Raw genomic sequence first — 18,313 nt, 5'->3', positions numbered from 1 at the left:
CAACTTTTTTTTTCTCCTTGGGAAAATGACGAAGACCATCGTGCGTCGTAGCACACTTGCTTGCCTCATCTCGATGTGGCGGGGCCAAGTTGACCTCATCCTTCTTTCTTTCCCCCCGTCTTTAACTATATTTCTTCTTCGGTCTAGTGGTCACACGCATTATTTCTGCCCACTTGTGTGACCAACTCGCCGGAGCCTCTCTTTGTTTTTGTTTTTTTTAAAAGTCACAAACACCATACAACACACAACACCCAAAGTTTGGGTGCTAGCAGGCGAACCTTGGGAGGCCTCGGTGGACTGGGGCGCCCTTTGTGTGTCCGTCATTGTTTGCACGACGAGATTTGAGGGCTTTTTTTTTTTCTTACGTTTGGTGGTGGTTGCCTGGATATCGTAGGCAAAGGTGTGTTGCGTTTTGGAGTGAGGAAGAAAACAATGTTGTGACACCTGGCTTAACGGCTCGTGGTTTTTTTTTTCTTTTTAGGGCGAAACGATCTTCTGTATGGGTATGGTGACTTTGAGAAAGGGGAGGGAAAACTGTTCTTTTGTTTTGTGAGCTTCGGGTTTTTTTGAGAGTTTGTTCCGAGCCAAGCAAGGGATGTTGCTCTTTTGTTCTGTCCTAAAGAGTACCTTGGAGATGTTTTGGCTGAGAGCCACAAAGATCATCCGAAACAGGACGCGTGTTGCTAGTTTGTGGATTGTGAATGCTTAAGAAAAAAAAAAAATGACAACCCTAGTTCACCATCCTATCACGGAAGAGTGAACCTCACGCCAGCGTAGAGAGTCTGAGCTCGCCCGATTTGCGAACCACAATTCAGTCATCTCTGGCTCATGATATCAGTGTTCCTCGACTTTTTGCATTGGTCTGGTCATTTGGACCGAAGTCAAGCACCATGCAGGACAAAGGAGTAAGAATGCCTCTTTTTTGTTGCTTCTGTGACTCCCCTTGACCCAAACAAGATTTTGTTTTTATTCTTTTTATCCCACGGTCACGGCACGATTCCGGGGTCTGACGACGCCTCTTGGCTTGTGCTTCCTGCGGTGCAAAGAGCATTGAAAGATGAATGAACGCGCCTCGAGGGGGTTGCCTTCGCAACACAATGGAAAACCACAGCCTTACATCAAAGGGGGAATCGTTGCTCCCGCTGCGCCTCTTGAACAACCCCATTGACGAAACCGTTTTGACGGTCAACGGAGATGAAAGGGTTTTTGTCGGGGGTAAAGGGTATAATTCAAGGACGCTTGTCCTAGACAAATGCCAGACCCTTTCCCATGTCTTTGCCTGATCAGACCAGCAACCAGCAGCAATCAAGCAGCAACCAGCAACTTGAACCAACTCACAAACAAGAACGACCCCAACCAATAACCCATGTCAAGGTACATATACTCAAGTGCTTCTTCATACTGGAGAGGACGTGACAGCTACGACGACCTTGGCGGTTACGATAGTGACCAGCATCGCAGACACAGAGATTCGAACCGGCGCCGCCGAGACAAGGACCGAGATGACCGGCGTCGTGACCAGTCCAACTTTCACCGGGACCCCCTGGGGGTGATGGCTGAAGGTCTCGGCAAGTTTGTCAAGAAGTCATTTGGAGTGGGCGACAGCAGTCGAACCAAGAAAACGCCTTTCTCGTGGGCGTATGTTGGACAATCCACATCTAAATCCGATGTAAGCACCTAGCATCTTGGTTCCGTCCTTGAATCTAAGTTCGACTGATATGGCTAACATGTAGACCCTGCCACAGCTTTGCAGCCGGAAAGACGAGGAAGACCGCAAGCACCGTGCCAAGGCCTCCAGGCGGTCATCGAGGGAGTACGCGTACCATGACGATGAGTATGGCTACCGTCGGCGATCTACTGACCGAATTAGTGAACCTTGGCCGCAGTACGGAGAATATCACCAACAACATCAGTACCACTGGGTCGACAACCAGTATGCATACCCCACCGCCGCGACAAGCCGTACGTCGCGGAGGTCTTCAGTTTCGCATGCCTGGATGCCTGAGATGTCGGGGGGATATTACCACAGCTACTGGCGGCCGTCGAGGGGTGAACCAGAGTACCACTTTGACAAAGAACGGAGACGCAGGGAAAAGACACAGACGACACCGGTGGAGACGGACGGACGATACGCGCAATCTGGGTCCAAGCACCGTTCCTCTAGAACCAAGAGAGGGTCGACATCGTCAACCAAGCCTCAAGTGCCATCGGTGCAACCCGACGAACGGCAGGATGGACTCAGATACCGGTACTACAGGGTGAAGCACGGAGCTAGATACCCGACCCAGACGGAGCAGCCGATACCGATGACGCCAGTGAGCCCGATGTACCCAGTGGCACCGACAACACCACTGACGCCGACGACACCGACGACGCCAAAGAAGGTGCGGTTTGAGGGTATCTATGAGCGATCGGATATTTCGGATTAGCCAATTTAAGGTGGTTAGCTACAGCGACTTTGCATGGGGAAATGGGTGCTTCCGGATTATCGTTTTTTTTTTTTTTTTTTTTTTTTTTTTTTTTTTGTTGTTTGCTTGGATAGATAAGTAAGGGGCCTAGGTAGATATGGAATGTATCGAAGGCTTTTCTTATTCTGTGCATGTTTCTTGAGCAGTTCACCAGACTAAAAACCCATCAAAATGAAATGATTCAGAATGAACAATGAAGACAGTCACACCGGCGGCAGGCTTGCAGCTGAACCCACATGCCACATTATCGATAACGGAATTGGCGCATATGCGCTGCACTGCCCCACTAAGCAACATCGTCATCGCCCCTCAGCAACCAAGTAATTTAAAAGGACGCGACGGGACGTCGATACGATCAGATCTGGTATCCTAGAGGTTCGCATAATTTGAAGTTTAGAATTACACTTCTCTCCATACCTGGCATATTGCGCGTCATATCTGCTTATTTGTCTGTCATTTCATCCTCTGTCTACTCTCGTAATGCCTCCGCAAGAAGACGCCCTTTTGCGGCGCCCACTCTACATCTACGACCTGCCTCCTGAAGTCCTCGGCTCACTTACTCTCAAGGCCGACGCCGACGCATCCAACGAGCCAGAAAACGAAACTTCCACACCGAACGAATCCCGACCTCAAACACCAGAAATTACCGGAACCAGCTCCTCCTTAGTGGGATCCCAAGCTTGCTCGCTTTGTGGTCTATCCTTTGATGGCCTCGAGGAGCAACGAAGTCACCTCAAGTCCGACTGGCACCACTACAACCTGAAGCAGAAGCTGCGTGGGCTCAACCCGGTATCGGAACCAGAGTTTGAAAAGCTAATCGGCGACTTGGATGAAAGTCTATCGGGAGAGGACGACTCTACCGAGGACGAAGATGAACAGGCCAAGGGCGACTCGACGCTCGTCACGCTTTTAAAGAAGCAAGCAAATATTGTGGACAAGAGCAGGAAAGACAAGAGTGCTGAAGAAGAAGGTGAAAGCTCAAAGAACCCGCGCGGATCAGGCACACCACCCTTAATATGGTTTACCTCTCCCCAACTGCCAGAAAACCACTACTATGGCATCTACAGGGCAATATTCACAAATGAGGAGCTGGCAACAGAAGACAAGATCCTAGATTCCGTCAAGTCCCGTCAGCTCGCCCCAATATCCATGCCCAAACCACTCACAAACAAGGACGGCACAATGGGTCCATCTGCAGCGACCTACACCGGGAGACACATCTTCATGTGCATGATAGGTGGTGGCCACTTTGCCGCCATGGTTGTCTCCCTGGCGCCCAAAAAGTCCAAATCATCCGCCCCGCTGAACCGCGAGGCGACCGTCCTCGCCCACAAGACCTTTCACCGTTACACGACGCGCCGCAAGCAGGGTGGTTCGCAATCGGCCAACGACAATGCCAAGGGCACCGCGCACTCGGCCGGTTCGTCGCTGAGGCGATACAACGAGCAGGCCCTGGTGGAGGATGTGCGGAACCTGCTCGCTGACTGGAAGGGTCTGCTTGACACTGCTGATCTGCTGTTTGTACGCGCTACAGGCGTCACAAACAGGAGGACCTTGTTCGGGCCGTACGATGGTCAGGTGTTGAGGGCAAACGACCCGAGGCTCAGGGGTTTTCCGTTTAGCACAAAAAGGGCGACGCAGAACGAGCTCATGCGGTCCTTTATCGAGCTCACAAGACTCAAGGTCCGGGAGATCCTCCCCGTGGTTGAGAAACCACCGCAGCAGGAACAGAAGCAAGCTCCGGCGCCCAAGCAGGCCCCTGTCAAGAAGCTCAGCGAGGAAGAGGAGACGGCACAGCTCCACACTCAACAAATGCAGGCCCTCATCCGACGATCCAAACTTCCCTCACTGCTGACCTACATCAAAAACAACAACCTGTCCCCCGACTTCCGCTTCCACCCTCCCGAGACGCAACAAAACCACCACGCGCCAACCCCGCTTCACCTCGCAGCCTCGCTCAACTCGGCAACGGTTGCGCACGGTCTGATGGTCCGAGGCGGCGCGAACCCTACAATACAAAACGGCCAGGGCCGCACGGCCTTTGAGCTCGCGGGCGACCGGGCGACAAGAGACGCCTTCAGAGTTGCGCGGGCCGAGCTCGGCGAGGACAAGTGGGCATGGGACGAGGAGGGCGCCAAGGTCCCCGCTGCGCTGACGCGCGCCGAGGCCGATCAGCGCGAGGAGAGGGAGGCCAAGAAGGAGGCGGACAGGCGCAAGGCCGAGGAGGAGAGGTTGAAGCGGGAGGAGGCGGCATCCGGGGCCAAAAAGGGCGGTGCCAGTGCGAGGAAAGGAGGCGGCTTGTTGGATGGTACGGTGCCCAAGACAGCGCAGGATCGCAGAGAGGAGGAGATGAGGGGCTTGACACCGGAGCAGAAGATGAGGATTGAGAGGGAGAGGAGAGCGCGTGCCGCTGAGGAAAGGTTGAAGAGGATGCAGTCTGGGTCATAAATACAAATATAGGAACTAATACTGCAATTTCTCATCTGCGCGGCTAACTACTTTCCATCCAACTATCCTCCCTGTCCTCCTACCTGTCCTCCTACCCGTGTTTTGTCAGCGTTGACAACGATTAGTAGACCAAAGGTTTACGATTAATTAAAGCAAGGGGATATTATCGTGTTTTATTCTTATTAAAGATTTCTCTTAAAAAATTAAAAAGAAAATTAAAAAAGGAATTTATCAAAAAAAAAAACCAGTTGACCGCCAGGGAGGCGTGAGCCCCTGGAGGTTGGCACGATGAGGATGGCGGTAATCAGCGCTGCTTTTGTCACTGTTATCTATTGATGCAAGGCTCTGGTCATTTTGTTTTTGGTATTGAAGTGTCGGGGTTTGATGCAGAGTATTTTCATGAAGAAGGGTTACTCACGGCTGCTAGCAGAGTTGCTGGCGAGGAGGGAGACATCCTGTGGGAGAGGTTGTGAGAAAGGCTGCGTGGCTTGGAGAAGTGATAGCAAGGTGAGTTGGGCAGAGTTTGTAGAAAATGTACGGTTGGGTGAGTTGGCCAGCTGGGTCTGGTTGGTCTGGCAACAGGTCCTATCCTATCCAAATTCTTTTGTTCGTTGATATTGTGTTCATTTGTACCTGCCTACCTACCTTATCGACCTTGCATATTCACGTCAAACTCCAAGACATCATCAGGACAATCTCCTGAGGTAGTTATGCAAAGGTGGACGACCTAAAACACGGAAGCAACTTTGGCAAGATATTCTATTTGCGAGTCTTTGTGTTCAAGTCCGCATACACGAGTGCCTATATCATAAACATCCTGGCACTAGGCCTCTCAGGCTAGTTCTCGACCCTACTAAGACCAGTTTGGAAGTCAAGCCCTACCTTGTGGTGGCAGTGTTCTATAAAGATCTTGTTTGCCCCTTTGAAGGTTCTGAGGAACAGAAAATAATTTTGACAGTTAATGGCAGTTATCTAGCTGGTCTCACCTAAACATGTCCACAGCCGGGCTTTCATGGTGGTAGACAGTGACACAAGGCTTCTTTTGTCTTCATAGGCCTCTTACCAAGCCAGATAGCCAGGGACAAAAATCCTACAGCGGCACGGCTGGCATCAAAATGGTCTCTCTTACTTCACCCTTGATATGGGCTCCCATGGGCAGCTCCACGTGGCTAGTGACAGCCTGTATCAGAACGGTTGCAATAGGCTGACACTATCTCATTTTGTGATCCACAGACCGTCATTACCCATCAAGGGCGCCTCTCGATCCTTTCTTTCGATAACCTATTTGGATTGTTTTCCCTGCTTTCTTCAGAACTCGCCTCTAGACTTTCTATTAAAGTGTGCCACGAGGTTATTGTCGACACTATTACTGGGACTTCTCTCAATGATTTTTTTTATTTCCCTCCTGGCTTATCTCCTTACTGGTACCCCTACTGCTCTCCTTACTGTTTTTTTCCGGCCTTCCTCTCACCATATTTCTAAAGACGGTCTTTTCTCAATACCCCCGTTCAGTCTCCCTCTTTGTACATGCACTTTTCATTTTAGCACATAGTGTGCTGCGAAGAAAAGAATGCAGGTATGAGTGCTACCGCTTTGCTGTAGCCCTTTTTATATTCTAGTTGCTTGAATGTGGAAGTCGGCTACAAACTTCACAGATATAGTTAGTTGGAGATTGAAGCTCTCGCTTTTTCCATTCTTCTTCTTCTGCCTCATAGCGCAACGTTTTTTTTTTTTTTTCGCTTGGGTAGTTCGCGCTAGATTGATACTTGTCGCGCACATAGATCAACTCCTCAATTCCCGAAAGTTTCGCAAATGGGAAGAGAAAGTGCAACATCATGATCTAGTTTCTTTCACGGGGAGCTCAGAGCTTTCCCCGCATACCTGGCATTCGAGCGTGCAATGATCAAAACACCCAATTTGCGTCAAAGCAATGGGACAGGGTCAATTTCCTTTGTCCATCAAGGGGCAGTGTGCAGAGTCCATTGTGATGCAGTCAGTCTCAAGATACACATCATGCTTGAAAAGCTGTTTGTGTGTAGGTTATGCCTAATCTTGTGCTTAGATGGCAACGCATCGATTTGTGGATATTATCCGTAGTCGGGCAGTTTTTAAACAGGTAGCTAAAAGACATTGAAATTGCCGTCGTCAAAACCGAACGAGACTGGTCTGCAAGGCAGAGACTGATATCTTTAGCGATCACATTCCGTGCGCTCTTGTTACTCTTCCGAAAACATTACTCCAATGTGGGCAGACAAAATGATGGTCCCGACTCGGGAACTTGGCAGCGGCAATTGCCTATGGCGGCGTTGTCCCTGCCTAATCGTCACTCTGAAGCATAAACCTACAATGCAAGCGAGCACTCTACCGCTGAGTTACAGCCCCGTATTGGCGGCGGAAGGCAGGAAAAGCTACCGCGTCGGTTTGTTTGTGGTGATCTTCTGGTGCACAGCTGGGCCAAGCGGCTTGGCTTTGTTTTCACTGTCGGAAGCCGCGGGGTAGGGGACGTGATGCTTGTTTTTCCACGCGGACCAAAGACACTTTTGGGTGGTGTTTTCGTTTCGATGCATCATCAGTGTGAGTGCAGTTTATGCGTCTTTGTCGTTGGATAGTTGCTTCTGGTTGATCTCCTTGGGCAGAGTGATAAACTGCTCCGTACCCAGCGTGCACTCACGTCCAAATAACCAATGCGTGTAATATTAGTCTGGGACCTTGTTGCTTTTCACTAGATGCCAGCAGCTAGTAGGTTGGTGGTCACCGCATGCACTGAGTGTGCGTTGGTGCACGCATGACCGGCTCGTCTTTATTGTGTGCGTTGCCACTTCTCGTTCGGCGAACAAGATGCAAAGTGGCTTTTAGATCGACGTATATAATTATTATTGTCCCACCTGTTCCCAACAACCAAGGCGGTAGGTTCTCTGCCTGCAATCGCCAAAATGGGGCTGTAACTCAGTGGTAGAGTGCTCGCTTTGCATTGCCTCGGCTCTTCTGCGGCTGCGAGATGCCCAGGGTTCGATCCCCTGCTGCTCCAAATTTTTTGGTTTTTTTTTTGGTGTGTTGTGAAGCTGGCGATAGTGCGTGATTGATTATGTAGTCCGTATATGTATGTAAGTCGTTTGTACTTCGCACTGTTAGCAGTCCACCCATATTGGGCCTGTCAATCACCGCACGAACCCAACCTAAACCCTGATCTGCTTAGTCATTTACCTTCTTGTCTACTGCCAGCCCATATGAAAGGGGTCGGCCTATTTTTGCCCACTGCCTACCACACACACTTGGCACTCAGCTTGCGAGGTTACGCTTTTCTCACAGCCACTTATTAGGGGTTCATAATCCAAGAAAGCAAACCCAAGCCAAGGCAGTGGCTAGATGTGAAACGTACGGGCTGCAAGTCAACCACACCACACAAGGCGGTAGATGAAAGAGTACCATTTGTTTCTGTCCCATGTTTCGTGTGGCCCGGCCAAGGCATCGCCCTCGCTCCGTGCCCACATAAGCGGTCGACGGGCGCCACCGACGCGCATCTGTAGCCAGCCAGGTCGGCCGTTCATCGTGGCCTGCGGGGGCCGCCGTAGATGTACGTAAAAATAGCACCAGATAATCAGCCAGTCCAGCGGTCAAGTCACATTTAGCTATTGACTCATTATTAACTTTTGATTTGTGGTTGTACAAAGAATGACACCTGCATTTGGGTAGAGCTCGTATTTAACATGTAACTGGGTACCTAGTCAAGCATGTAAACAAGCTACCTTAACCTACCTTATTTATGCAGGTAGGCAAGGAAGCTGACAAAGAGGTACCCATGTTTGCCAGGCAAACAGACGCCTCGTATGAATGTCGGCAGGCACAGTCAAGTACCTAGTCCAGGTGTGATTTGCATGAAATAGCTAACCGTACTCGGGGTGTGCTTTTTCGTTAAATCCAAGACCGTCGTCTATTGGTGATCACTAGATGCTAAGCTTCTCGCTCATCGGGAGATATTCCTGGGCACACCCCAGTCGCCATCGGTTCCGTGGGAGATTTCGCTGGTAGAGAGGACTAGATGAAAAAGAAGTAAAATCGTGCTCACTTCATCTCCGCTGAGGCTTTCCCAGTGGTTCCGCGGGGGAGGCTAGACCCCAAAAAAGGAGAAGACGTTGGTGGCGTGACGACAGGAATTGCAATTTGTCACCGGTATGCAGATTTTAATATTACAATGTAGTAGATGGGCCATAAATAAATATGAACGGGCCCGACCTATTTACGTAGTACAACGTGGTAAAGGATCCAACGGCAGGTCAGATCTTCCCGTTGTGGAAGTTGTTGATTGAAGTTTTTTTTATTTATTTTCTTTTCGTGTGAAGGAACGCGTCAAATGGACTGCAACGTAGAGGTCCGGGATATTTTTAATGCGGGAGGGGCGAAAATGTGACATGCAAAACCATATACTAAAAAGTACCACTACAAAGTATGCAGACTAGACCTGGTTAAGATTCGATGGTTAACCATGAGTTTGTTTGTCTGCAGATATCAAAAGACCACGCGGTAAAGATACGCTGCTCCAGGGTCTGGCCAATTGGCGCATTTCGGCAGAGTCGGATCGGGTGTGGGTCAGGTTACTGCGGAGGACCCTCTGTCTGCCCATGCGTGGGTGACCATGACAACAGCGTTCAAGGTGCATGCGTACTGGGAAGACGAACCAAATTAAACAGTGCAAGGGGACCTAATAAACTTTTTCCCCCAGCGCTGCCGATTTAATAATCCTAATCAGAAATGCTCCGAGTACCGTTCCTACGAAGCTGTTGGAGGGGCCTAGCGATATTATATTGGTTGTGATATTTGGAGCACGTACTATGTATTTATTCGGCGAACGCCATGCCGAAAATACTCCTCCCCTGCTCGTTGCCGCGCAGCCGACATCTGATAATTCTTGACAACGGGAAATTTATTGGACATGGTTAACTGGCGGTTGATGCTTAGCTATGAGCAACACCGCGCCGACGAGTCGTAAAAAATGCTACCGGCTGGCGTGCAAATCTCAAACCGGTGTCACCGAGCTTCCTGGTTGATCTTTACCGTTTCCAAGAAAGTAACTTGATTTTTGCTCTCCGGGGGCAGGTCCAGATTCACCCAAACGAAACATCAAAAAAGAATTACCCGTGTATCACGATACGAAGCAAAAAATTCTCCTGTTGGGGTCGGTGATCAATCGTCATTGTCAACCGATCTCGCATCCTGTCCACCCGCCCGCAGTTGATCCGGATTTTCCATCAAACTGACTTGCCAAGGTTACCATCCGAACTTGGACAAGCTGCTATAGTCTGTGCTCGCCGTACCTGCATTAGGTGGGGCATGTGCCAGGTGGCTGAGCCCTCTGGATCCATCCCCCAGTTACAGGACAGCCAGCGCTAAAAGTTGAGAATCACACCATGAGCAAGAAAGAGGCAGCGCAAGTCACACAGAGAACAAAAAACACCACCCACCACCGTTGCAACGATTCCCCCTTGTTTCAGGTTCGTCGTTGACAAAGACAACCTCTGGCAGCTGAGGGGCACGGGCCCAGGGGCAAAAACCTCGTGATGGCTGTGATGTTTGTTTGAAAAGCAATGTGACTGAAGAAACACCATCCATGAGGATGGATTCTTCTTTGCTGTATTCTCTTGCTTGTTGCAGAGTTTTGCAATCTTGTTTGCCTGCCCGTTTCAAGCATCCAGAACGCCAAGGCCCACAAATTCAATCTACAGGTGACGTGAATCGCCCAGCTGCGAAGATCCGATGGGCTAAGAGCGTCAAAACCTGCCAGAAAATTTCCCGTACATGTCAATGGCCTCTTACGGGCTGTCAAGTTTGCAGCTTGAGCACGAGCATGCGGGGATCAAGCAACAATTGGAAGGCATGACAGGCAGCACCTAGAGTTAATTAAGGTGAAAAAAGACAAGAGTCAAGTCAAAATGAGGTCAACATCAACCATGATCAATAGTCTCTTTTGAATTTCGCTGTTCCCCTGCGTACCGGGAATACAAATCTCGGTCCAATCATCGTAAATCTCGCTCTTTCGGTAGCAAGAGATGATCCCGGAGGATTTTTTTTTGCGAATATCGACGCTTTGGGGAATTTACATCGTACAATCGTAAGGTACAGCACCGACTTACATAACAATGCACAAAAAGGCTCCTTCCTTCACTATTTTGATCGGTAGGCGGCAGGGGGCGGAGACTTTTCTTCGGTCAAACCAGCTCCAATTGGGCAATAGCATCTACCGATGAGGATCCCTGGAATAGAACCCTTACCATTATAGGTAATCACAGCCAGTCAGAAGCAAGCCATCGGTGGAGAGGCCGGCGGTAGACATTCGCTACAATTAGCATCCCTGCTCACGAGAGCTCATGCGGGCGGTCCGCCGTCGAAGAGATCCACAGGTTCTTCCTCCCTTGCCGACTTGCGAGAATTGCGGTTGCATTTCGATAGGACTTGGGCCCCCGGATCCCTTTCTCGTTACCTTGTCAGGTCCACTGTTGGTGGTCAATTCAGTCCTGATATCGGATCCAACCTAGTAGTATTTTTCTCGTGCGGCCAGGTCCAGATCACAACACCATCAGGGTTCAATCGGCCGAGTTTTTTTTTCCTCCTTGTTTCTCCAAAGAGGAAAGGGGGCGTCGCAACGGCAATCACAAACGTTGCTGCAACTCAACAGTCGTGGTGGCTTGTGAAACAACAGGACGGCAGAGGAAAAGGCAGAGCCGCCCGGTTGCAAAAAAAGAAATCGAATTGGCGCGCGCTGATGGTGCTTGGCGGCTACAGGAATAGGTTACCGTATGTAGGTTAGTGCGGCCTCTCAACCACTGTCGGGCGTTGCTTTGCTGATCCCCCAAAAGCACTGACCCCCCTTGCTGGTCCAATATGTCCACAGCAAATACCACCTTGGACACCCAAATTCGCAACAAGGGTACGAATGGTTGACAAAAAAGAGGTTCGGAGGCCAGGGTATGGTATTTGGTAGGACATGGGCTTCTCTCGCTCAAAGAAACCCCTGGATGTCGAATCCACATCCGCTTTGTTCTTTCAACAGGGCAGCGAACATGGTCTCGGTCCACTACGCCACGGCCCCTTTGTGGATGCGTGGGTTTCCTTGTGCTTGAGATATCGGCGGAACAAGCATTGTTCCCCGTGGACTGGACCAGAATCCATCACATCGACTCGCAGGGCCGCTGCCTTTTGCTCTTGGTGTGGCTCGTATATAGTCTCGACCGCGGCGTCTCCCATCAGGTTGTTCAGTCTCTCTTTTTTACTCATGCTTCGTGCAGCCTTCTACTAGCTTTAGTTCCTAGTATATCTCCTTTCTTTGCATTACTTTGCATTCACTCGAGCATTCGTTAATTCGAGTTGGATAACATTCGCTTCTTTATATTCACCTAAACAAGTATCTACAGGATAATACTTGTCTTTTTTCACAACAACCCTTTTTTAGCTATACTATAGCATACTCTCGCTGAGAACACTATCTCCATTTCATCTATTATATCATCTATATCAACCACTCATACTGAAAGCCACAATGAAGACATTCACTTTCCTCTCCCTGGTGGCCGGGGCTACGGCTACCTTCAAGAGTGCCGACCCCTTCCAGTGCCCCTCCAACAGCGACAACCAGTGCAAGGGCAAGCAGGTTTCTGGCTACAACTGGAGTGACCTGAACCTTGGAAAGTTCACCAGCTATGACAACTGCAACTTCAGCGGCTGGAGCTGCCAGCAGGACAAGTCCGTCGCCCGCCGTGGCCACTTTGACCGCCGTACCAATGGCAAGACGATCGATGCTCGTGCCTCGAGCAACAAGGCCAACTGCCCCAGCTTCAGCTCCAAGGACAAATTCTCTGTCGACACCTTCCACATGTCGACCGAGTTTGACTGTGACTTGGAGTTCCACTATGGCATGCCTGATGGATCTACCTGCCGTCAGCGTAGCGCTTGCAAGAAGAGCGGTTCCACCATCAAGAACAGCCAGTGCGGTGGTGCCACTGGTGTTACCATCGTTTACCCGACCCAGACCAACAAGCCCAGCAAGGACTGTGGCGTCACTGTCACCAGCATCAGCTTCGACTGCACCGACCATGCTACCAAGACCACCGCCGTGAAGACCACGACCCAGCCTCCCAAGGTCACCACCACGAGCAAGGCTACCAGCACCAAGGTTACCACCGCCGAGACCTCCAAGACTACCAAGGAGACCAGCCAGCCCCCCAAGGAGACCTCGAGCCACCCTCCCAAGGTCACCACCACCAGCCACCCTCCCAAGGAGACCAGCCCCAGCTCGCTGCCTCCCAAGGACACCACCACTAAGGCTACCACTGAGACTTCCAAGACTACCACCACTGAGGCAGGCGCCAGCTCGGTGCCTCCCAAGGACACTACCAGCCAGCCTCCTGCTGCTACCACCACGGTTATCTCTGGCACTACTGTCACGATCCCCGCCACGACCACTGTCGTCTCTGGAACCACTGTGACCATTCCCGCCACCACCACCGTGGTGTCTGGCACCACCGTCGAGGTTCCCGCAACCACCACTGTCGTCTCTGGCACCACCGTCGAGGTTCCCACCACCACCACGGTCGTCTCCGGCACCACTGTCACGATCCCCGCCACGACCACTGTCGTCTCTGGAACCACTGTGACCATTCCTGCCACCACCACCGTGGTGTCTGGCACCACCGTCCAGGTTCCCGGCACCACTCCTGGCGCTCCTGGTACCACCGTCGAGGTTCCTACCACTACCACGGTCATCTCTGGCACTACTGTCACGATTCCCGCCACGACCACTGTTGTCTCCGGAACAACTGTGACCATCCCCGCCACCACCACCGTGGTCTCTGGCACAACTGTTAACGTTCCCGGCACCACTCCTGGCGCTCCTGGCACCACCGTCGAGGTTCCTACCACTACCACGGTCATCTTTGGTACTACTGTCACCATCCCTGCGACAGTTACCGTCGTCACTGGCACTACTGTCACTGTCCCCGCGACAACGACCGTCGTTTCTGGCACTACTGTCACGATCCCCGGAACCACCACCGTCGTCTCTGGCACTACTGTCAACGTCCCTGGCACCACCGTCACTTCTCCTGGTCCGGTTACCACCTTGCCCTGCCCTGATGTCGTTCCCAAGTGCTTGAACACCTGGATCTTCCACCCTGGCTGCAAGGACAACACCGACACCAACTGCTACTGCCCCGACACCCTCTTTGTCGAGAACGTCTTCCAGTGCTTCTACGCCCACGGTGAGACCGACGAGATCATCTCCGAGGCCGTCATCTACTTCCAGGGTATCTGCGCTGGCCACATCCCCCAGAACCCTGCCATCGTCACTGGCCCGACCATCACCTCTTACATCACCGTCACTGCCCCGCCCACCACCATCGCCACCAACCCGGCTGAGATCACCACCATCAGCGTCAGCCAGACCACAGTCGTCCCCTGCACCGACAGTGCCGGCTCGCCTATCCCCAGCTCCAGCAGCACCGTTACCATCATTACCACCGTCGTCGTGCCCAAGCTTGGCTTCACCACCGCTTCGCCGACTCCCGGTGCCACCAGCGCCGCGGGTGGTTCCGATAACGGTGGCGAAATTGGTCTGGTCCCCGTCACCAGTGCCATTCCCATTGCCACTGGCACTCCCAGCACCGGCTCTGGATCTGGATCTGGCTCCGGTTCCGGCTCCGGTTCCGGCTCGGGCTCCGGCGGCTCTGGCAGCAGCAGTGCCGGCTCCCCCGCCGGTACTGGCGCTGCCAGTCCCTCTACCACGGGCACCCTCCCCGTTACCGCTGCTGGTGAGCGCATCTACGCCAGCCTGGCACTCGCTGTCATGGCTGTCGTTGCTGCTCTGTAAATAGCGACTTTGCTATACTAGCATGAGCCAAAAAGTCGGGCTTATGGTGGGGTATGAAAAGGGTTTTGTTGTGTTTTCGGGAAAATTTCGGGTCTTCAAACACTAGGTTTGATTTCCCATTGTAATACTCTGTGTTTTGTGTCTTTATACACAACAACCCCACCCACATTTTCATTTCTTGACGATCCTTACGAACTGGGCGGCATATCTGGCATCTGGTGCTTATATATTTTTTTTGCTTTGGTTTTTTCCTTTTTCGGTTTTATATCTTTGTTTACACAGCGTGTATGCTACTCTCCCTCCCTTAATATTTCCCATTGCAATTATTAATTGGAGAGACTGGGACTCTCATGGGGGAGATAACAAGAAAAAGAAAAAAAAGAAGTTCTTGGTCACGGAGCCTGGAAAATAGACTTGTACAGAGATGTTTCAGGGACTTAAAGCTCCCTCTGATTTTCAATAGAACAAACACTTCAAATAATCTTAACCCGCTTGCCTTTGCCTTGTGATGTGATTGGTGAACAATGAGCTGTTTGCATCTCGTCAACCTTAAGCATAGGTTCTACTGCGTGTGACTATATCTGCATGAGCTCAGGATGGTATCATAGTCACAAAAGCACAATTGTGTTGCCGCCAAATTGGATCGAGACCCTACCACTTGCTCCGTTTGAAGTTGTAATTAACCCGTTGTCCATTCTCTGTGCTGGTGAGCTCCCTAAAATCTTCATTCAGTTGTCTTCCTGCTAGTGTTATTTTGTTCTTTGAAACTGACAGTCTTCGTCAACCTCACCCTAACATCTTTTACCTTTAAATGTTTCCCGCCAAGGCTGTTGGTTTGCAGCAGCTGAACAGCGTGCATTGTACTAGGGTCGATCTATCAGGAAATGCAGCCGTTTATTTTCCTTCGTTCCGTCCAGCAAATGTCCCTTTTGACTTGGACAAACCCCATCAATCAAAGCCATGCGTCCTTTTTGTAAACACTAAAAACGGCTTCCTTCCGTTTCCCTCAAAAACTAGATGTCAAAGCGAAAAAAAAAACGCCGAGTTAGTAAGACGGCGAACAAAAAAAATGGCGGTAGGACGATGACGACATTATTAAATCCCACAACAGCCTGGTAAAATCGCGCTCAGGGCGTAGCCTCGAAAAACTGTTCACCTGAGCTCCCACGTACAACCACGAAATCAAAAAAGAAACAGTCATGATGTTGGCCAAGAACAACCTGTTTTGCCCAAGAGAAACATTTTTTTTTAAAAAAAAAAAAAAAAAAAAAAACACCATAAAAGCCTTCTCGCTTAATATCAACGGCAGAGGCTAAGAAGGAATAACTTTCTCCAGTCGGACAGTAGCTCAGCTCCATGCGCAACTCTTAAAACCTCAGCCCCAAACCCCCGATCAAGCTCCTACCACGCGAGAAAAGAATAAAAATGACGTTGTAGTGTGATGCTGTGGATGGAGGGAAAACAAAGAAAAATACAACGCCTCCCAAAGGCCCCTCCCATTTCTTCCCTCGCCTCGTACAAGCCCTCCGTGGCTGCACCTTGCCGCAAAGCCATCGGTTACCGTTTCCTTGTTTTCTTTTGTTCTTTTCTTTGTTCCATCCATCCCCCCCCCCCCCCCCCCCCCCCCTGCACTTTGGTCAAGACCTTCCAGAAGTAGAATGACAGATGACAGGGCTGCCAAGGTTTCAGGGCTGAGGAAGTCGGGCCGCCCGGCGGGGGGTGGTTACACGCAAACACATACACACGCATACAGACATCTCATTTTCCTTCTCTCTTTTTTTTTTGGGCTCTCAAGTAGTGTCTACGCCGAGTAACTTCGGGTTGTACAGACACGTGTGGCACATTACAAACAAAAGCCGCCACTCGGGGGGGAACTGTCTGAAAAAAAAGAGAAAAAAAGAAGAAAAGCCCGGATACGGATTTGAGGGGGGTCTGGTATTCCCAAGTTTTATGATCCATCGTGGCAACAATCAAAAATGACAAAGACAATATACAGGTAGGAGACGCCTGAAAGGGGCACAGCATTGAGCCGCTTCCCCGTTGGTCAGGGTAAACCCGCTTGTGCGTGGTCGCGTGGTCAATCTGGTGTAACCAGTTGTGTAAAAAGAAAAGACAAGAAAACTCGGTCAACAGCGGGTTTTTTTTCATGTACTGTTACTTTGGCCTAGGTATCTAGGTACTCTACCACATGAAAAGCCAAAAATAAAGTAAGCAGAGAGGATAAAAAAAAGGGACAGCTCTGATTTTTTGAACCTGTCACACAATAAAGCCTCGATACTTCACATGGGAGAGCGCGGCCACCGGACGAAAACTCCCTCCAACTACAAGTCGGACCGGCCCGGGCAGAGGAAATCGCGAAGTGGAAATGGGGAAAGGGGGGAATGTTCGTCCCGTTTTTTTTCCTCTTTTGTTTTCTTGTTTGTCTCCTCTCCACCGGTAAGTTTACTTACGGTGGGCACACAATAAGCTCCCATCTACACCGAGTCTGATCTTTTACTCTTTTTGGGTTCCCGGGGGATTTCTTTTATCGTTTTGTGTATTCTTTTGCCTTTTTTTTTTTTTACCATAGTGCGCCTCTCCCTCCAGACAAAGTTCGCCTTTCCCTACCTTGGGTACTATACGTGGTAGTAATGCTTTGTTTGCCCCCTCCCCGCACTTTTTTTTTTGTCTTTCAACTCTATGTCAGCGAGCCTGTGCTTATCCATGATAAGCTCTCCCTCCCCCGCCTCCCAACGTCCAACGGTGTCAATATCTACAACATAACCGCTGGGCAGATACAGAGAGAGAAAAAAAGTCTACTTTGTACCAGCCCCAAACATATGGCCCCTGCTTTCCGAGGTGGGTGGCGGTAACTTTAAACTATCTCTCGCTCTATTTCATCTCAAAAAAACCTCTTATCTGTTCCCTATGGGCTTTTTAGCCGAATCCAAAAGCTTCAGCCTTTTGTTGGGGGAGATGGCTTAGGGGGGATTGTGTAATACTAAAGTCGGAAAAAGAAATAAGAAAAAAGGGTAACAAAAAACCGATCTGACTGGCTTACAAACAACACTCACACTCACACCCACAGCCCCTCCTTATCCTCCTCATTAAAAAAAAAGCTGCTGATAAAGCTAGCGCTGTGTAACCACAACGGGCGAAAGGACCCAACCTGAGCCTAGCGCCATTACCACACTCACACATGCCTTTTTGTACACGCACACAAACTCACGGCAAGAAAGTATTCCGGAGGGGAGAGCTTCCAGACAAAAAAAAAGAAAAAAAAACGATATAACCCAATCAGTGGCATGATATGAAAGTCCGGGGAGAAACCAAAAAGGTCTTGGCATGCTTGGCTTTTTTTTCGATGCAAGGCGGCCGGCCGTTCAGCATTTCGGGTCTTTATTTCTTCCCTAGACTTCCTCTTTTTTCTTTTTGCTTTTTTGCCTTTGCCTCTTTTCTTCTTGGTTCTATAAACGGGTGGCTTGGTTTTCCGCAGTGCCCGTCGGAGCTTTCTTTTTCCTTTGAAGGCAGCGCGCCCCCCCCCCCCCCCCCCCCCCCCCCC

At 50.4% G+C, this 18,313-nt stretch overlaps 7 protein-coding genes across 7 annotated transcripts; 4 read left to right on the top strand and 3 right to left on the bottom strand.

Moving 5' to 3' along the window:
• Positions 1–1,097: 1,097 nt before the first annotated feature.
• On the top strand, positions 1,098–1,363 carry PgNI_10290 (uncharacterized protein; the record flags this gene model as incomplete). Its single annotated transcript, XM_031130263.1, has 2 exons — positions 1,098–1,222; positions 1,249–1,363. 2 exons carry the CDS (start codon positions 1,098–1,100, stop codon positions 1,361–1,363), a joined length of 240 nt encoding a protein of 79 aa, XP_030980286.1.
• A 3-nt stretch (positions 1,364–1,366) lies between these two features.
• Positions 1,367–2,429, top strand: PgNI_10289 (uncharacterized protein; the record flags this gene model as incomplete). Its single annotated transcript, XM_031130262.1, has 2 exons — positions 1,367–1,669; positions 1,746–2,429. The coding sequence occupies 2 exons, from the start codon at positions 1,367–1,369 to the stop codon at positions 2,427–2,429; spliced, it is 987 nt and encodes a 328-aa protein (XP_030979758.1).
• PgNI_10288 (uncharacterized protein) lies at positions 2,252–2,713 on the bottom strand (the record flags this gene model as incomplete). The annotated part of the gene is made up of 2 exons (XM_031130261.1): positions 2,252–2,401; positions 2,678–2,713. 2 exons carry the CDS (start codon positions 2,711–2,713, stop codon positions 2,252–2,254), a joined length of 186 nt encoding a protein of 61 aa, XP_030979757.1.
• Positions 2,714–2,948: 235 nt separating this feature from the next.
• Positions 2,949–4,916, top strand: PgNI_10287 (uncharacterized protein; the record flags this gene model as incomplete). The annotated part of the gene is made up of 1 exon (XM_031130260.1): positions 2,949–4,916. One exon carries the CDS (start codon positions 2,949–2,951, stop codon positions 4,914–4,916), a length of 1,968 nt encoding a protein of 655 aa, XP_030979752.1.
• A 4,575-nt stretch (positions 4,917–9,491) lies between these two features.
• Positions 9,492–9,919, bottom strand: PgNI_10286 (uncharacterized protein). Its single transcript, XM_031130259.1, has 2 exons — positions 9,745–9,919; positions 9,492–9,638 (listed from the first exon to the last, which is right to left on the bottom strand). The coding sequence occupies exons 1-2, from the start codon at positions 9,846–9,848 to the stop codon at positions 9,563–9,565; spliced, it is 180 nt and encodes a 59-aa protein (XP_030979751.1). The 5' UTR covers positions 9,849–9,919; the 3' UTR covers positions 9,492–9,562.
• A 2,528-nt stretch (positions 9,920–12,447) lies between these two features.
• On the top strand, positions 12,448–14,772 carry PgNI_10284 (uncharacterized protein; the record flags this gene model as incomplete). Its single annotated transcript, XM_031130257.1, has 1 exon — positions 12,448–14,772. The coding sequence occupies one exon, from the start codon at positions 12,448–12,450 to the stop codon at positions 14,770–14,772; it is 2,325 nt and encodes a 774-aa protein (XP_030979749.1).
• On the bottom strand, positions 13,633–14,134 carry PgNI_10285 (uncharacterized protein; the record flags this gene model as incomplete). The annotated part of the gene is made up of 2 exons (XM_031130258.1): positions 13,633–14,008; positions 14,097–14,134. Coding segments are annotated over 2 exons (414 nt in total), but the record flags the coding sequence as incomplete, so codon positions are not given.
• Positions 14,773–18,313: the final 3,541 nt, after the last annotated feature.

This window comes from Pyricularia grisea, chromosome VII (assembly GCF_004355905.1).
Source record: "Pyricularia grisea strain NI907 chromosome VII, whole genome shotgun sequence".
Classification (NCBI taxonomy): domain Eukaryota; kingdom Fungi; phylum Ascomycota; class Sordariomycetes; order Magnaporthales; family Pyriculariaceae; genus Pyricularia; species Pyricularia grisea.
Note: the sequence above shows the minus strand (reverse complement) of the source record. Positions and strands in the feature narration are given on the sequence as shown.